The 19448-nt window shown below is 41.6% G+C and overlaps 1 protein-coding gene and 1 pseudogene across 1 annotated transcript; one reads left to right on the top strand and one right to left on the bottom strand.

The window, feature by feature from the left end:
* Window positions 1–3507, top strand: part of LOC146577658 (carboxy-terminal kinesin 2-like) — a 372043-nt pseudogene extending 368536 nt beyond the window's left edge.
* An 8025-nt stretch (window positions 3508–11532) lies between these two features.
* Window positions 11533–19448, bottom strand: LOC146577657 (mitogen-activated protein kinase kinase kinase kinase 2-like). Its single transcript, XM_085267693.1, has 11 exons — window positions 19308–19448; window positions 16906–16966; window positions 16703–16826; window positions 16485–16543; window positions 16297–16400; window positions 15040–15223; window positions 14880–14951; window positions 14718–14804; window positions 14569–14639; window positions 14410–14465; window positions 11533–12147 (listed from the first exon to the last, which is right to left on the bottom strand). Exons 1-11 carry the CDS (start codon window positions 19446–19448, stop codon window positions 12060–12062), a joined length of 1047 nt encoding a protein of 348 aa, XP_085123819.1. The 3' UTR covers window positions 11533–12059.

Here is a 19448-nt window from a genome sequence, read left to right as displayed (position 1 = left end):
TCACTAATGTAACAGATCCATTTAGGGAGAGTGAGAACACTAGGCTGGATGTGTTTTAATGCAGGAACATTCATCATGTCTTCAGTTCAACAAATCATTTACATTGAATATGTGAGCTGGATGGTTACACGACACAATGTGATTGTCAACAATAACTGCAATGAACGCTGGTTTGAGGGCGGAGTCAAGGAGGCCATTTACGTGAAAAGGGAAAGACCCTCTCTGAATCAAGGAGGGGGCCTAAGGGTACATCTGTCACCATCTTACAATGCTGTGATTGCAGCCGTTCTCCAACTCTCTGTGAATGGTACTCAGGACCATTGATCAGTGGTTGTTGATCAATGGTCATGAGAATTTGCATAATCATGATTAAGGAACTGACCTCCCAGCCCATTGTTCCTTCAGTCGGCTGGTTTCTCTGACTGAAAACGCTACGTCCAGAAGAACAGAATCAACTTTTGGAGATTTACTTCCCTGATGATTGAGCACGCATCAAGACCTTTTAATCAGGCCAACAAATATCTTGTACTCAATTTTAGCAGCAGCCATTGTGACACTGATGATAAAACTTGTGTAAAAGTGCGAAGCTGTAAAAAAGTAATTATAAAAAAGCGTTTTTGTAGCTGAATGTTACTGGATAGCTGTTTCATCTGTAACACATCAAAATAACCTGCTAAGGTTTAATAGGCTATAAGGAACACACTCACTTCCTGAGCCCTGGGCAATAAGAGACGTTTTGTGTTTTATGATTTATTGATATGTTTGATCCTTTCTGACCTGCGTTAATGAAGCAGTCATTAGAGCACCATGTCCGCTAGAATAGTTCTGTAGTTTGATGCTTGAGTCGTTGCAGACTTGTTGAAACTCCCTCACCCGTCAAAGCAGCGTCTTTGTTATTCGAGTCCAGCAGATGGCAGTGTTTCACTGTCTGACGGCTGTCTGAAGCTTCAGCTGGATTATCCGTTTTCATGTTTGATTAGAGGTTTGTGTGTGTGTGTGTGTGTGTGTGTGTGGGTTTTTAGCCACGAGTTGTCCACGATAAAGCATATTGAATGGCCTGTCTAATATTGTTAGAATTCTCCTTTGGGTTAGTTTCATTACTCAATCGGGACATTTATTTGGAAAAAGAAAAAAAGAGGGGAAAAAAAGAAAAAAAAGAAAAGAATTAAAAATAAATAAATCCTCATAGTTTACATTTACAAATATCAATACTGAATGTTACGTCCCTCTGCAGCTTCTAATCGTCTCAGTGTTTTCAGCTGGTGCTAATTGGCCACACCTAGTCAGGTGTGGATAAAAGCATACCTGAGGCAAGCTTCCCGGCAGTGCACTAGTCTTTGCCTTGGTGGTACCAGCCATTTTAGCCAACCTGGTTTTCCATTTTAGGATGAAACCTCTTCTCACCCACACTCTGCTATTCATCTCTGTTTTTATGTTGCGGCTTTTGAGCCGGGTCGTAACATGAGTATAATCACACTGGAAGTACCAGCATCAGGAATGTGGCTTCTTCTTTTTGGATCTATAATATTTAGTCTGGTTAGTTATTGTTACTGTAACCAGTGCAAAATCTGCTCTGATGACTCAACGTTAATGTTTGAGCCCCTGAGCGCTAAAAGAAGTGTTTTGTAAAGTATTAAAACTACCTTTAATGGAAGGAAAAACGGATCACTGCTTCCTATAAGAGTTGGTTTTCTCTGTGTGTGTAGCCACTCTGTGCCTGGTGGACTTGGCTGGCAGTGAGCGAATGGTGAAGAGCCAGTCTCAGGGTGACCGTTTCAAAGAGATGACCGCCATCAACAGCTCACTGTCCAACCTGGGCGTCGTTATCGCCGCTCTGGCCAAAAAGGTCTGCAGCTGCAGTTTCTGTAGTCTTAGATGTCACACCTGCTTTCTTTACATTTACAGTATTAATGATTTTTTTGGCCTTTGTGTTCCAGGAGACTTACGTAGCTTACAGGAACTCGAAGCTCACGTACCTCCTGCAGGGATGTTTGGGGGGGAAACGGCAAAACGTGAGTTTGTTGACATCACAAATCTTTATAATGACGACACATAAAACTGAAGGAATTTATCCCCCAAAAATATTTAACAGCGTTTGATCTCATCACTTCAGATTGTGACTGTTTATTCTTTGGCACTAATTTTGGATGTCTTTATTTGCAGCTTGATGTTTGTTAACATTGCTCCGGAGCCCGACAGCTTTGGGGAAACTCTGAACTCATTGAGGTTTGCCAGCAAGGTCAGTGCAGTCTTGTTTCCAGTGTTCATTGGACAGAGTACATTAATGATGTCCTTACATCAGCTGTTTATGGTAAACCAAAGCCATACTCCATATCCATTTTAATACCTTGGTGTGTAATTCATACTCACATTTTGTCTGAAGAGTAGGGATGTTCCTGGCGTCTTATTTACTAGTCGACTAATCGAGGGGGAAATAATTAGACTAACCAACTAATGTAAAACTAAGGAACATTCAGATATTGAGTTGATTTTCAGAACTGATTAATAGAAACTGTCAAACTAGACGCAGAGGTATCTTAAACCATTTATCACATTCTGTTAAATACAAATGAAAATGCATTACTACAAAAGATGTTCTATTAAAATATGACAATCATTTGAGAATCTAAAAGTACGTCTAAGTGTGGCGAGAATGATTCAGGTAATACATTATACAGCCGTTTTCTAGTCAGGTTGTGGGGGCAGCAGGAAGGACCACTCCTGACCACAGCTGATAGATGTAAACTGGCTAGCATGACCAAGGATGCTGGGGCCTCCTACTGGTAGGACGTGCCCAGCTGGAACAGCCTCCTGGCCAAGGTGGCTGTCACCTTTTGATGTGAAGGAGTAGTGACTCTACTCTGAGCCCCTCCCCCATTGACTTAACTGCTCTCCTAAAGGAGAGGTTTTCCACCTCTCAGGAAACTAATTTCCTCTGCGTGTATCTGCGATCTCAGTGTTAACAAGAAGATCAGGGTAGATTAATAGATTTATGGCGTTTCTCAACAACAGTGCACCATCTGGTGGTAGATCGCTGCCTAACATTTAGAACACAATGTACCAGCATTGGGCATCAATTAAAATGTTAACAATTAGATTGAACGACTGGTAAGTCTGATACAGACTAGTGACAATTAGTCGACTAGTCACATAAATCCCTGATAGAGCCCACAGAAGTGGCCTGCACCATGTGCGTGGCTTGCTTTGCAGTTTAACCACCAAAACACTCGTCTGCAGTGGAATTTCTTTGAGCTAATCGATTCATTTATTTCATTTCTTCTTCTAATTAATGTGGAAAATGGTGGCAAAGGTGGCTGAAATGAGTGATTCCTAGAGTTACATGTCAGTTTACAGCATAGGGATTAAGTTTACAGTATAAATACCACTGAATTGTACAAGGATTTGAAGTTTCACTGTAACTTTAACATTTTTGACAATTTTGTTTTGTTTTCTCCCCCACAGGTGAACGACTGCGTCATCAGGACAGCGACTGCCAACAAAAAGTAGAAATTATTAAAAAAAAAAACCCTGAGTTTTCTACTTTTTAGGTTCATCTCAGGTTTCCACGCTGAGTTGATCATGACAGTTGCCATGTGTGATGGCATGCCACACATGGTAAGCTCCACACCTCACCACCCGTTGATTCACTTTAGTTTAATTTACAGTCACTACTTTAAAATATTCCATTTATTGTTCAATATCGTTTCTTTATTAAATGTATTCATTTTTCCATCACACCTTCCAATGTTTATATGGCGTGCACACATATTAACCTTGCAAGGTCAAAGCTCTGTTTTATGTTATATTAATACATCTTTGTTTGAGTTACCTGGGGGTTGGTGTCTCCTCCTGTCTGGCAAAGGGCTGGGAGACCTGAAGTACTACTGACAGCCTAATTGGATTGCACCACATGCAGGTGAACGACTGCGTCATCAGGACAACAAAGTAGAAATTATTAAAAGAGTAACTTTTATATATGTGCGTTTAAAGCAGGGTGTCAGTTTTTTTTGTTTTTTTCCACATATGTTGGATTATGTTTCTATATATATACTTTGTAAAGGGTATTTTAAATTAATGAAAATGAATAAATATGATTGTTTCTTTTACCTGTTTCGATGTCTGCCATATCATTAGTATGTTTCGTGGGAATTAAATGTTTATTTAACATGTACGCTATTACATTTACTCTACAAATAAAACCAAATTTAAAGGCTGTTGCATTTTATTGCCTTTTTTCTTTCCTTTTCTTAAAGTTATGAAGGCATCTTGGATGCCATTTCAGTGAGTGGGGGTTAATGCCCCACACTCTTTTCTGTCACTGCTTTGAATGCACAGACTGGTCTTAATGTTGATCTTTGTAATCTTCAGTGTTACGACCCGGCTCAAAAGCCGCAACATAAAAACAGAGATGAATAGCAGAGTGTGGGTGAGAAGAGGTTTCATCCTAAAATGGAAAACCAGGTTGGCTAAAATGGCTGGTGCCACCAAGGCAAAGACTAGTGCACTGCCGGGAAGCTTGCCTCAGGTATGCTTTTATCCACACCTGACTAGGTGTGGCCAATTAGCACCAGCTGAAAACACTGAGACGATTAGAAGCTGCAGAGGGACGTAACACCTCCTCCCTTAAAAGGGTTCCTCTAGGACCCCTAAACAAATTAAAAGTTCCTCTGAAGCAAGTTGGCATCTTTAAGCATGGATGCCCCTACATGAGGATCTGAAGTTGCCACACTGAACACACAAAAAGTAACATGTGACCAACACAAAAGAGCACAACAGTCAAACCCAAAATGATTACCTGACCTGCTACAACACAAAACCAAAAGTACACTAAAAACAACAAATCCCTTACTTTCCCTACCCTAGTCTTCAGTGGTGTACCAGGCTCGAGGCAACTTTAAACGCGAACTCGAGAGCAGGCAGCAGACCAGAGATATAGTCTCCTACCAAACTCTGAAGCGTACCCCCACCCAGGATAGCCACCAAACACAAACTAAAACAATAAAGCAAAACAACAAGTGCTTCGATGGAAGGGCAGCACAGTCACCCAGCTGAAACACACTAAAGGGAGTTTGCTCAATTACACTGAACACCATCACTCACCCACTTAAAAGCAAAACAAACTGACATTCAGTCTCCACTAAAATGTCCAAAGATCCCGGACGAGCCACCACTTATGTTATGTATAGTGTGATTTGGCCATCTGAACATGCTACCTATATAAATCCCAGCAGGAAGCATGTTTTAATAGTGTGATTGGGTCATCTGAACACGCTACCTATATAAATCCCAGCAGGAAGCATGTTTTAATAGTGTGATTGGGTCATCTGAACACACTACCTATATAAATCCCAGCAGGAAGCATGTTTTAATAGTGTGATTGGGTCATCTGAACACCCTACCTATATAAATCCCAGCAGGAAGCATGTTTTAATAGTGTGATTGGGTCATCTGAACACGCTACCTATATAAATCCAAGCAGGAAGCATGTTTTAATAGTGTGATTGGGCCATCTGAACATGCTACCTATATAAATCCCAGCAGGAAGCATGTTTTAATAGTGTGATTGGGTCATCTGAACATGCTACCTATATAAATCCCAGCAGGAAGCATGTTTTAATACTGTGATTGGGTCATCTGAACACGCTACCTATATAAATCCCAGCAGGAAGCATGTTTTAATAGTGTGATTGGGTCATCTGAACATGCTACCTATATAAATCCCAGCAGGAAGCATGTTTTAATAGTGTGATTGGGTCATCTGAACACGCTACCTATATAAATCCCAGCAGGAAGCATGTTTTAATAGTGTGATTGGGTCATCTGAACACGCTACCTATATAAATCCCAGCAGGAAGCATGTTTTAATAGTGTGATTTGGCCATCTGAACACGCTACCTATATAAATCCCAGCAGGAAGCATGTTTTAATAGTGTGATTGGGTCATCTGAACACGCTACCTATATAAATCCCAGCAGGAAGCATGTTTTAATAGTGTGATTGGGTCATCTGAACACGCTACCTATATAAATCCCAGCAGGAAGCATGTTTTAATAGTGTGATTTGGCCATCTGAACATGCTACCTATATAAATCCCAGCAGGAAGCATGTTTTAATAGTGTGATTGGGTCATCTGAACATGCTACCTATATAAATCCCAGCAGGAAGCATGTTTTAATAGTGTGATTGGGTCATCTGAACACGCTACCTATACAACGGAGCCATTAACCACGTAAGGTAGCATATTCTGATAAGTTAGCACGGATTGATAGACAAGACTATAAATTTACGCTACGGTAGGATGTTTTGACAGAACACCTTTTCTCGTCGCCAACATTTTTCTTTTGTTAAGCTTACTGTTATCAAGGCATGGTAAATGAACAGTAAACCTTGCCTGACGACTAATCTTCCCGTTTCCCTCTCATTGATTTATTTGGGTTGTCATGGCAGAAGTATTAAACGATGCCTTTTATTAGAACATAAGCATTTAAATGGAGTAATTGTATTTGAATTAGTTAAATATGAGTGGGCAACTCTGACCATGACAAGACTGCATTTGCTCTAAAAACTTAATAAAAAATTTAGACATATTGTTGTCATTATTTTTACTCTTCAATTTTATGTGTTTTTTCTTTAAGATGGTATCAGAAGTTGCTCCTCCACCATGAAAAAAACCATCTGCATATATTCTTTCACTACATCCACGATTCTCCTCTGTGGTCTTCCTCATTCATCCTGTTTGGAGCTTAATGTTCAACATCCTTTATCTGTTAAAATTACAGAAGGAGAAGAAAGTAATCATCAGAGCAGGAATCATGATAAATGATAAATAGATTACCAGTACATACAAACATAACACTTGCATAATTTCTCTGATAACGCTGCATTGGATGGGTTTATTAACGGTGGGCTGAAATTGTACTTCAGTCTGCTGGTGAGGAACTTTTTTGAGTGTTGAATAAAATGTCCTCCACAATCTGTATATGAATTGTCATTAAAACCACAGAGATTCTTACTTATAAAGGAAAGAAAAGTGGGACAAAGCCCATCAACATATAGTGTATATTTTCTGAAACATTACAAACATGCAGGTAATTCTGGGTTCACCTGAATTACAGATTAGACTGGTGGACAAACAGAGATGTTGTGTACAACTGGTGACAGCATCAGTGACAACAAATTAATCAGCGAGGCTGGAAGCAGAATTAGGAGGCGTCAGAGTCAGCGAGGGTCAGAGATCGACGAACAAATTGCCCACCTTCATGGATAATGCATCCCCCTCAGAAGGATTCAAAATTAGGCCACGAAGAACAGTTCAGGAAACCTATTTTGTTTCGTCTGTGAAACTGTATAAATAAAATGTAAATTATGTTAAAGGCAAACACATTTGTAAGCCATAAGAAACAAACATGCTTTGCAATATACCTTCAAACATCTGTATAGATTTGATACATTATTTATTAACTGAATTTGCTAACATGTCTTACATAGTGAGTGTGTCACGGCTGCCGAGGCGAGCCGTGCGGAATAAATGAGGATCCAATCACAGGCAGTCGTGGAGAAGTGAAGGTGATTTATTGAACACAAAAAGAATGTGGACAAACAGCAAACGGGGCTCGAACTAAACTAAACTGGGAAACAACTAAACTACAGAGCACAATCCTGATTGAAAACGAGCAGAGGAGAATGACGATGAAAAGCAAGGAGAAGGCACGGTGGATACACTGAGTAATACAGACGAACCAGCAACATGCAGGAGAACACACAGGCTTAAATACACACACACCAGTAATCAGGGGATGAGAGACAGGAGGGCAACACAGCTGGGAGAAATCAGAGCTGATGGGACAGGGGAAATGTAATCTGAACATACTCACATCAGACAGAGACCTTCACAATAAAACAGGAAACTCAGACACGGGGAACCAAACAAGACACAGATCTAAACAGACAGCTTCACAAACAGATGGGGTGACACCATAGACAGACAGAGACACAGACTCAAAGGCAGACCGAATATCACACATAGAACTCAAACAATAATAATCATCATCATCATAATAATAAACTAGAAAATGATAACTAAAAGCACTGGGTCACTGACCCAGGACCATGACAGAGTGTTTCTTTTACTGATGATATTTCAGTGATATGTATTTTTTATGACTAAATAATGCTCTATCGAACACCTGGCAATAACAGCAGGTGTGGCAATTTTGTAATTTGTTGTTTAAATTTGATATTATTGTAGGCAGTATATTTTCTTAGCCTTTGTCATACTCATGCTTAACCCTCTCAGGCTCAAATTAAGTTTTTGTTGCTAATGCACAAAAGAATACCTGCAGTAGTACTTCTGAGTAAAAAACTCATGAAATATGTATGTGGGGTGATCAGGTTGTTAGCTTTTAACTGTTGCATATCTGCAATGCCTGCCTTGAGAGGGTTAACAAAGCAATCTCAGAAACCGTACAGTAATCTTGGGTGTGTGGGGGTCACCCAGAGTCAGAATCTAGTGAGATATCAGTGTCACCTCTTACAGTTTTCCTGTAATCTGAGCTCAAATATGAGAAAATATAGAGTACAGTACAGTAAATTGGGTAAATTTTACTGTTAATTTTCTCTGAATCGTACAGTAATTTGGGCTGTGGATCACAGGGTGGAGTGGAAAAAGTGGAAAAGTGGAGATGAACCAAAACTGGGAGTGGATTGTGAAGTACAATAGTGTCAGGACCAGAGTTGGTCAAGTTACTTGAAAAAAGTAATCAGTAACTAATTACTGATTACTTCCCCCAAAAAGTAATCCTGTTACTTTACTGATTACTTATTTTCAAAAGTAATTAATTACTTAGTTACATTTTAAAAACACGATTTACAACCTGAATAGGTGATAAAGCGATAGATCTTTCAGCCCAATTCTACTTTTTCTGCATAATTCATCATATAAAATGTAATCAAATGGAAAAGTCTCTCTTTTTAAAACTTGTTTAATTAGTTTTAATCTTTTAACTTTATGCATCAAGCAAAAATTGAATTATATGTAACATTCTCTGACTGGAAGAAATTTGTTTAATATTTAAACGTATTTTCTGCCCATTCCAGCACATAAAATAAAATATTTTTTGTGTTTACACTCACTCTTTCAAATAGATGCAAGTAAAACACAGCAGAAAATAAATAAAATCAAAGACTAGCGGTCCTTTGGCTCTATTTTCACCTGTAAAGCAGGAGTAGGGTAGGCGGAGGTTTACCCTGGTGCAGGTGTGCCGCGGTCAGTTGAAGAATCCGCGAGTTTCTCTGTGACTTTCCCATTACGTCGTAGCGCACTTGGTGCTTGCTTGGAAGTTTAGGGGGTTTTTTCGCCGTAAAAAGAAGTTTTCTTCCCACGCACAACGGACACTAATGTTTTTGTCACTTTTTATGGAATCAAACTTAAAGTAAGGTCAGTACTTCCACGCTTTAAACGCTGCACGCTCATACTCTCTCCCGCACTCGATATATTATCCATTGTTGATCTGCACACAGCTGTTGTCACGGACGTTGCACTTGCTTACGTCACTGTCATGAGACATTCTCGCAAAAAAATCACTGTTTTAGTAACGCAGCGTTCCTACGGGAAAGTAACGGTAATCTAATTATCGTTTTTGCAATAGTAATCCCTTACTTTACTTGTTACTTGAAAAAAGTAATCGGATTACAAGTAACGCGTTACTGCCCATCTCTGGTCAGGACACAAAAGACTGCATTTCTAAGCCAGTCGGCACCCGTACCGTAATATGCATAAGAATAGTGCAACAACATTTTAGGTGCGGCTGGCTTGACTGTGTGGTCGTAAGTGAGGGCTCACTTGACCGCGGTCAAATATGGTGCTGGAGAAACAAACTACAGAGAACTTCGTAAAGAGAGTATTGAGTGCTTTGGCGATGTAAATGGACTGGTTCTTATATAGTACTCAAAGCACTTTAAAGAACTTGCCTCATTCAGGTGTACGCAAGCACTTTTCTCTGTAAGCACTTTCTGTGTAATGTTCACACACATTCGGAGAGCAACTCTGGGTTGGTATCTTGCCCAGGGATATTTGGCATGCAGACGGGGATTGAAGCACCTTCCTCTACTACCTGAGCAAAGCCACCCCATGTTCGTCTGTGCACAGATTTCTTTCAATACAGTATTATCACAATTGTGCAAAAATACAGGCATGAAAGCTTAAAGTGCGCGATCACAATAAAGGTGACGCTCAGAGACTGACTGAGTGATCTGAGAACTCATCAGCCCTCATCACTGCCTTCACTTACTTGCTGCTATGGGTGCAGGAATAACACAGTTATGCAGTTATCTGGGACTCTCCACCATTTGACCTTAGAACTGAAGAAGCTTCTCGGATGAGAGGTGAAACGTCTTCAAGTAACTTAAAGAAGTCCAGACGCTTTTCTTTACAAGCTCCTTTGACCAGTTATGCAGTTACTTTCTCAGTCTGCTAGAGCCTCCACTTGAACGCAAGAACCTTCATTTATCTTCTCAAACTGAATTCAAAATGTTTTTTACAAATTGAAGGATTAAGATATAAATCGCAGAAGCATCGATCCACACATTCAAAGAAGAACAACCCAACAAACTCTTCATAAAACTCCAAGAGATATGAAAATCTTTATTTCTGTCTATTCTGTGTTGTTAATAACATCACATCTTCACATAGTAGCAAAAACATATTAAACAAACATTAATCTCAACATGCATACTGTACTTCAACTTTCTCTCATGGAAAGGCCAGTGTTACTTTTATAGTATCCTTTCCATAAATATCATAAATATCTTTACCCATGTAGTGGAATTATTTTATTTTTTCATTTTAGTTAACAAGTATAATGTGACCACATTCACTTTTTATCAGGACAAGCTACACCACCACGGTGGTTAGCATACAATAACACTGCCTTGTTCTCAAAGCTTCTTGCTAACTGTACTTTTTTCTGAGATGTTCTCTTTAAGTAAGGATACTGAAAGTGTAAGCAGTGTATACGGTCACATCACGTGCTTAAGGTTGTGTTAGCACTGATAATTCCTTCACAGTTCTTTAAAGATGCTGAAGTCATCATATCAGCTGTAAATGCAGTGCTGCTGCTGTCCTTACGCTATACTTTCAAGCATCACACTTTCTTACTGACCAGTTTATTTCCACTTTTTATGCTCTAGTATGGTGTGACTGAATGAAGTCAGCAAACCAAATTCTGTCCATCTGAGGATGAGAAAAAACTTGCATGAAATGGGAAGCATGAGATGAAGATGGCTCCTATGCTTTAGACGTGGCACTGTTTCTGCCATTGTAAATATGCTAATGCTTGAAAGATCCATTAAAAGTCTGACACTTCACTCTTCAGCTGGAGCGTCCATCAAGTTTTACATTCCAGGTTTCCTCGTTGGGATTACGACTCAGACGATGATGTGAAAAATTAGTTATTACATTAAACCCATAAAATCAACACTGGCAAAAAAGCCGTGCACTTCACAGAGCAGCTTTCTATGGTCGAGCAGCTCCTGCAGGTGTAAGGTGTAGGTGTCACAGCACTCTGGTCCAAAGAGGTTATGTGCAGCATGCAGACAGAAAATGGCTTTACAGAATATGACTGAATGTTGAGGCACCAAAACACACTCAGTCTGCCCCTCAGTCTGATCAAGAAGAAAACCTGACTGAGCGCTTCATAACATCAGTACGATGATGTCCCAGAGGCCATGTTCAGGTTATTCTCCCGTCCACACTGAGCGGGCGGATCAGTGGAGTCTGCATTAGCTTTAACAGAAAGGTCTGATTTAAGTAGGTAAGCTGAATAGACAAGAAAAGCTAGAAAGCTTTATCAACTATAACCCCAGCGAGGACCTTGACAGGTGTCTTGTGTACAGGTGAAGGCTGGACAGTCAGCAGGATACCTTCCTAACATTTGTCATTCCCAGCATTGAACCGTTTCCTGGCACAGCCTCAGTGAAACAGAGCATCGTTTCCACCCCACAGTTACAGACAGGCTGTGCTTTTCTTTGGTAACACCGTCGAATGAGCCCCGTGTCTTCTCTCAGTAGCTGCTTTCGTGTCCTGTCAGGATGTACAGGCTGCTCAGTGCTGACGGGTCATCAGTCGGTGTGCTCTGAAGGATGATGTCTCTGCACATTGTCAGCAAATGAGAAGGAGATGAGTTGTAAAGGAGAACCAGAGAAAGGCAGTACTAACCTAAAGCCAGTGCCTCCACCTGCTTCTACTCCTCCCACCTCTAGTACTAACACTACTCTACTGATACTACAACCACTGTAGTTTGACTTTAATGCTACACACTGGTACAGTACTGGTACACTTACTGGAGTTTTACTCCTGTTCCTGCTCATCACCATGCCTACTACTTTTTTAAACTTTATGATAAGTGTGAACATTTACACACCAGCATACAAACAAGTTTAAAGTAGAAAAAAGGAAGCAAAGAGCTGAGAAATACATAAAACATAACACAGAAGAAAAAGAAACCTTTGCAGGGATTCCTTCTACACCCAGTTTGAGTAAAAACTAACTGAAACACAAGGAAAGAAGATAAGATCAACTAAAATAAGGGTTGTATAATAATACTTAGTACTGGCAGCCACCAGCGCTAAGCCTCAGCCTCCCAGTAGACACACCTATGGTACCGATTTAAAATCCTACATGTCTTTGTTCTCAGGTTATCACGTTCACAAACTTTGGTGTCCACGCTATTTGCCTGCCAGGCTGACAATGATTTAGATCACAGAAACATTTTTAAGCTGTTATTCCTGGTTTCACAGTGGAAAACTCCGGGTAACGTCCATTATCTTTGCTCCTGTATAAGACTTTCCTGAATGCTGAGGTTTGGTCTTCCACATGAAATTCAGTACTTTTGTTTCAGTTTCATTAATGATGCATTGATTTTGGACATCGATGTAATACATATGTGATACACGACAGTCTTTGAGTCCGTCCTTCTCATATATAATCCCACTGTTTTTGCACTTCAGATGATTCCAGTAATGACTGATTTAAAAAAGAAAAGTGAAATATTTCTAATGAACTCACCACGATTCTTATTACAAACTTCATTAAGAGCTGCTGGATCAACAGGGGTGTCCTGGATTTGTTAGTAATATAATATAGTAATATATTATTATTAGTTTTAATTATTTAGTCAAAAATCAATTCCAGACTGCTCTGAGCAACATGCTGCAGCGAGAGTCCTGACAGGGACTAGAAACAGAACATTTATTGGCTCCCTGTTTTATCCAGAATAAAAGATTCAAAATCCTCACATAAAAGGTTTTGAATAATCAGCCCCTGTCTTATCTTAATGACCTTATAGTACCATATCACCCCATTAGAGCACTTCGTTCCAAGTATTTAAAAGTAAAATGGGAGCCAGACCCTTCGGTTTCCAGGCCCCTCTTGGTAAATGGTAAATGGACCGGTTCTTATATAGTGGTTTTCTACTCTGAGCACTCAAAGCTTGCCTCATTCACCCGTTCACACCCATTCATACTCTGACGGATGCACCGAAGAGCAACTTTCATGCAGGATATCTGGCATGTAGACGGGGAGTAGGTGACCTGCTCCCCCACCTGAACTACAGCCACCACTTCTGTGGAACCAGCTTCCAGTTTGGGTTTGGGAGACGGACACCCTCTCTACTTTTAACATTAGGCTTCAAACTTTCCTTTCTTCCCTGAATCCTCCCTTAGTTAGCCTAAGTCTAGGCTGCTGGCGGGTTCCCGTGATGCACCAAGTGTTTCTTCTTCAGTCGCCCTTTTCACTCACTATCTGTTTAAACACCTCTCTGCATTCAATCATTAGTTGAGAATATTCTCTGGCTCTCTTCCCCAGATTGTCTTTGCCCCGTCTTCCTCCTCTCACCCCCCCAACCAATCGCAGCAGATGCCCGCCCCTCCCCCAGCCTGGTTCAGGTTTTCACCTGCTAAAAGGGAGTTTTTCACCTTTGTGCACCATAATTGCAGGGCCTTTACCTTACAATATACAGTGTCTTGAAGTGACTATTGTTGTGATTTGGTACTAGCATAAAGAAAATTAGCACTAAGGAAAGTAGTTTTCTGTACAAAGTGTCAGGTAGACGGTAGTTGGTAACTTTAATGGCTGTTTTTCTTTGGAGGGCTGCATGCAAACACATAGGCTGCATTTCCTAAATCCTTGGATCTGAGTAACCAACAGAACAAACACTCTAGTGTGACTCCTGCTTTAATGCTACCATTAATGCTAGCAGTATTCATGCTACTTCCACATGCTACTCTGAAAATCACTTCCAGGTCTATTAACAATAGTATCAAGAAAAATACTATCCTGAATACTTATGATGTACTAGGATTACTAGTTTCTCACAGTGATTGATAGCTCTTGTCAGCATACAGTTAACATACCTGTTTGTTCCCAGAACTCTGAACACACGACTCTCATCTGTAATTTCTTGTGTTACCTGCACATAAAGTGAAAATTCACATGTGTAATGACTTAGAACAAATATGATAAGCACATGATACGAGCTCAGCCAACGTTGGATGAATTTACTAGTTCATCACCTCATCTGAATGGAAACTCCTCCCTTTGAGGCCATGCTTCCAGAACGCCAGCACACTATCCTGCAAGCAGACTGACAGAACAGGAGGTGTCACTCAGCTTTCAGGACACACATCAGCTCTCATTCACTTTGTCACATCATCATTTCTACCTAGTGTTTCAATGGGGAAGTCAAAGACTATTTCTGCAGCCAGCTGTCTGGATGGAAGTCCTTGCAGGTTCACGATCTTTACAGTTCCTGTCCAAACAGTACACAGATTGAGAATGAGCATGAAAGACATTTGAAGGATTCACAATATGCGAGGGGACTTACTTTCCAAGGTGATGAGAACAGTGTCTCGGTCCAGCTGGGTTACCTGCACGACTCTGAGTGCTCCACTATCTCCTGATGCACGGAAAGAAGGAAGCTTGTTGCAACAAGTTGAAGCTTGAAGCTTCAGGAAGTCAGCAGAGACACGCAGAAACGGTCCTACCTGGCACTGGAACAGGAGCGCCGTTCAGCTCTATAATATCAAACCTGAGCTGTTGGCCGGTTGGTGGTTTATCATTACTACAGTCTCTCACTCCAACACACAGCTGAGAAGAGAATCTGGGAGTCTGATGGCGAGTTGCTGTGAAACAGTCACCAAGGAAAACAAAAAAAACTAAATAAATTCTCATGGATGGTTAAGTGATGCTTGTTAAACCTGAGCTGAACCTGTTCATACAACCGTCAAAAACAGCACAACAGAATTCTTGTATGATTATTAAATCTTGAGATTAAAGATAAACCGATGCCATCCACCCATCCATCCATCCATCCATCCATCCACCCACCCATCCATCCATCCATCCATCCATCCATCCATCCACCCGTCCATCCGTCCAGCCGTCCATCCATCCATCCATCCATCCATCCATCCATCCATCCATCCATCCACCCGTCCATCTGTTCGTCCAAACATCCACCCACCCATCCATCCATCCATCCATCCATCCATCCACCCGTCCATCCATCCATCCACCCGTCCACCCATCTGTCCATCCATCCATCCATCCATCCATCCATCCATCCAGCCGTCCATCCATCCATCCACCCGTCCATCCATCCATCCATCCACCCGTCGATCCATCCTTCCATCCATCCATCCATCCATCCATCCATCCATCCATCCATCCATCCATCCATCCATCCATCCCCTAACTGCACGTCTTTGGACTGATGCCACTTTTCCATAATGTTGTGGCACAGGCGTGTTTCTCCAAGCAGCACTGTGTTAGGACTGCAGACAGGCTTAACACAGAGCTCTGTTCTCACAGTACATACATTATCGTTATGAAATGTGCGAGACATTCACAAAAAAACTGTCAATTATCTGTGCTATGTGATCTAATGGTGCATGCTGGCGTTGAACTGTGTGCTGATAACACTGTTCCTGTAGCACAGAAAACACATGGTAACCATTCAGTTACACGAGCTTGGACCCAGAGAAGGTGCTGTTGGTGTTTTTGGACGGCGTTTATACAACGTTTCTTTTATTTAGTCTCTAAAATCTTGTTGGGCTTGAATAAAAAGTATGCATATGTTATTAAAAAAAATCAATTACATTCTTCAGCTTCAGATTTTGATATGCTGTCTGTCTACTTTTATGTAATCCAGGTCTAATGGCTGGTTTGCATTGTGGAAATAGGGTTAGAGTTAGAAAGGAAGACATTTATTCAGGTGGCAAGTTCGACATATCTGTACAAACCTTTAGATGCATGAACTTCTGAAGAGGCTCATACCACAAGAGTAAAACCAGGCCAGATGGGACAGCCCCGCACAGATATGTACTATCTGTGTATGGGTTTCTTGCTGAAACAGAGAGAGCAGGACTAAGTGTCTGCAGTTGTTCTCTGTGAACAAACAGACTGACCAGAGTAACTCGGCATTGCTTACCTACACTGCACCTCCTACAACCTTTAGTGTCAGGAATCTTTACAGATATGGTAAACTTTCTGTGGCCAACAGAGAATATCCAGGTCAGAACAAGCAGACAAAATTGGGTTTACAGTATCCTCCTTCCTCAAAATCAAGTGGTAGCATCATACATGACATTATTAACACTGCTGCACCTACAGCTCCTGTTTCCCTGCATCTGTGATGGCGTGTCGTACCTGAGACTGATCCGCTCAGTGAGGCGGTTGGTGCTGAGCGACAGGCTGCTGTGTTTCTTGTGCAGATGTCCTTTCTGTTCAAACAGAGCTGGAAGGCTGTGCGAGTAAAGCTGGGACGACTTGCCTGCAGGATGGAGCCTTTTTAGAGCAGCATATTATCGAGTGGACACAATGTTCTCCATTTGTGTCACGCTGTTTGTTACCTGATACGGACATCAGCACATTGTTCATAACATATAGCCATATACATCGCTGAGGGAGGAGCTGTGGGGAAAAGACAAGCAGTTCACTGAGACTTCAAACATCCAGCTTCAGTCATCAGACTGTTCCAGAAACATCATTTCCTGGTTTTCAGTGCTCCTCCTTTCATCAGGAGCTGCACTCCTTACTCAGGTTTTTCAGGGTGATGCGATTAATGACTTGCACTTTTTTGTTATTACTTGCATTTTTACACAATGCTCTTCTACTCTGACTGACACTTTCAACTACCAGCTTGACCGCGCATCACTCTTTTCTACCTCAAAACGACCAGTTACACATGTCTGCATGAATTCTGCACGCACGTTTTTCACTACAAGCTGCACACAAACACGTGCGCACATCCATGATTTACTCCAAACCTAACTTAACCTTCGGCGCTTTTTAACTTTCAACCCCTTCAGTGGAAACATTGGGAGAAGTTTGCCAGTGTGGTATTATAATATTATTTTATGCCACGTTAGACCCCTAATTGAAGATTGTGAATTATTATGTAGTTTTAGTTTGCATTATTCTCCTGAATTAGAAGAAGGTGATAACTATTGCATTTGTTAGATTGATTTGCATTACATTAGACTGCTGATTTATTGTGAATGAATGATATTGTTTCATGATGCATTATACTGCTGAGTTATAAGAAATACTGTTCGCAGAAAGTCATCGCCTTATTTGTCTGATTAGAAGAGAACAGAACATGCTGGAGTTTTCTGCCCCATCTCAGCAGGAGCAGATAAACAGGGAGCCAAGGTCGTAGCTTAGGCGCCGTGTGAGAGAAAGCATGTGAATGTTTAGGCTTTTATGATAAGGTGGGGGCCACTAGAGGCTATAAGAGTTTGATCAATGCTCCACCATTTTGAGATCTGATGCTGTCTACGTACGGTGTCCATCTCCCACGCGTGTGATCATTAAAATCATCGTTTGACTCAACCCGGTCGGACCAGTGTTGTTATTGTGGTTTTTCCTCTTGTATCCATCCCCAATATTTGAATCCGTAACACCATCAAACTCGTCGTTGGAGGGGAGAGGGAGGGGAAACAGGAGGACAAAGGATGGCGGGAACAACTGAGCTGTAGTGCTTTTTTTTTTTCAACTGTGCAATATTTGCAATATTGTTTTATATTCGACCTTTTTTGTGGGGCAAATAATATTGACACCAGTCATTTTGTGTTTTTCTGAAATTATTCTGTTATTGTGTACAAAATATTAAAAAAATTCAGCTATATATGTTGATGCATGCTTTTATTACCAGTCGCATTGATTGCTGTAACGCCCTGCTCTCTGGTCTCCCCAAAAAGAATATATCACCCTTACAACTTTTACAAAACTGCAGCTCGTGTGCTGACGAAGACCAGAGGGTGGGCCCACAGTACACCGGTTTTAGAATCGCTGCATTGGCTCCCCGTGTATTTCAGGATCGATTTTAAAGTTCTTTTATTGGTTTTTAAATGTCTTAATGGTCTGCTTCTCTCAATGACTATCGCCCTGTAGCCCTCACCTCAGTAGTGATGAAGTGCTTTGAACGCCTGGTCAGAGACTTCATCATTTCTTCACTACCAGACACACTGGACCCACTACAGTTCGCTTACCGTCCAAATCGTTCCACAGACGATGCCATCTCTCATCTCCTCCACACATCACTCACTCACTTGGACACTAGAAGGGGGAATTATGTTAAAATGCTCTTCATAGACTACAGCTCTGCATTTAATACCATAATTCCCTCCACACTCACCACCAAGCTGGAGCATATGGGACTCAGCTCATCTATGTGTCAGTGGATCTCCAACTTCCTAACTGGCAGACCACAGGCAGTAAGGATGGGCGGACATGTCTCAGCCTCCACCACTCTCAGCACTGGAGCCCCCCAGGGGTGTGTTCTGAGCCCCCTGCTGTACTCTCTGTACACATATGACTGTGTGGCCACTACCAGCTCCACCACCATCATCAAGTTTGCTGACGACACCGTCGTGGTGGGCCTGATCTCTGATAACAACGAGACGGCCTACCTGAAGGAGATTAGGAATCTGGAGAACTGGTGCCAGAGGAACAACCTCCTTCTAAACGTCAGTAAGACAAAGGAGCTGATAGTGGACTTCAGCACTAAGCAGGAGAGGAACTACCAGACCCCTGTCATCAACGAGTGCCCAGTGGAGAGAGTGGACAGCTTCAAATACCTCGGAGTTCACATCACGCTGGACCTGTCATGGTCCTGTCACATCAACACCGTGGAATCCAAGATGGCGACACGTAAACTCTCGGTGTAGCGTCTCCCTCTGGACTGAAATAGGGCTTTGGACAAAGCGGGCCGGTCTAAATACTGACTCTGGGTAGGCAAACCTGTGTCTACCGTGTCCGCCTCCACCTGGACTCTGGATTGACGGGCCGGAGCCTGCCGGTGCCTACTGCGTCTACTAGACTTGGAGCTAGCAGGTCGGGGCTTGTTGTGTCCCCCAGACTCGGAGCTAATCAGGCCTGGAGCCCGCTGCAT

Source organism: Mchenga conophoros, linkage group LG3, assembly GCF_057382185.1.
Source record: "Mchenga conophoros isolate Kocher_MC1m ecotype Shallow Benthic linkage group LG3, M_conophoros_male_GT1.1, whole genome shotgun sequence".
In the NCBI taxonomy this organism is placed as follows: domain Eukaryota; kingdom Metazoa; phylum Chordata; class Actinopteri; order Cichliformes; family Cichlidae; genus Mchenga; species Mchenga conophoros.
The sequence above is the reverse complement of the archived record's forward strand: the minus strand, read 5'-3'. Positions and strand labels throughout refer to the sequence as shown.

Bases quoted from the DNA above. Each gene is read 5' to 3' on its own strand.
- LOC146577657 (XM_085267693.1), bottom strand. From the start codon at position 19,448: ATGCAGCGGGCTCCAGGCCTGATTAGCTCCGAGTCTGGGGGACACAAC. The intron at 16,544-16,702 runs GTACGACACGCC...TGTTGGCCACAG, and splicing joins ACTGAGCGGATCAGTCTCAG to AAAGTTTACCATATCTGTAA. The intron at 15,224-16,296 runs GTTTGTACAGAT...TAACCATCCATG, and splicing joins AGAAGTTCATGCATCTAAAG to AGAATTTATTTAGTTTTTTT.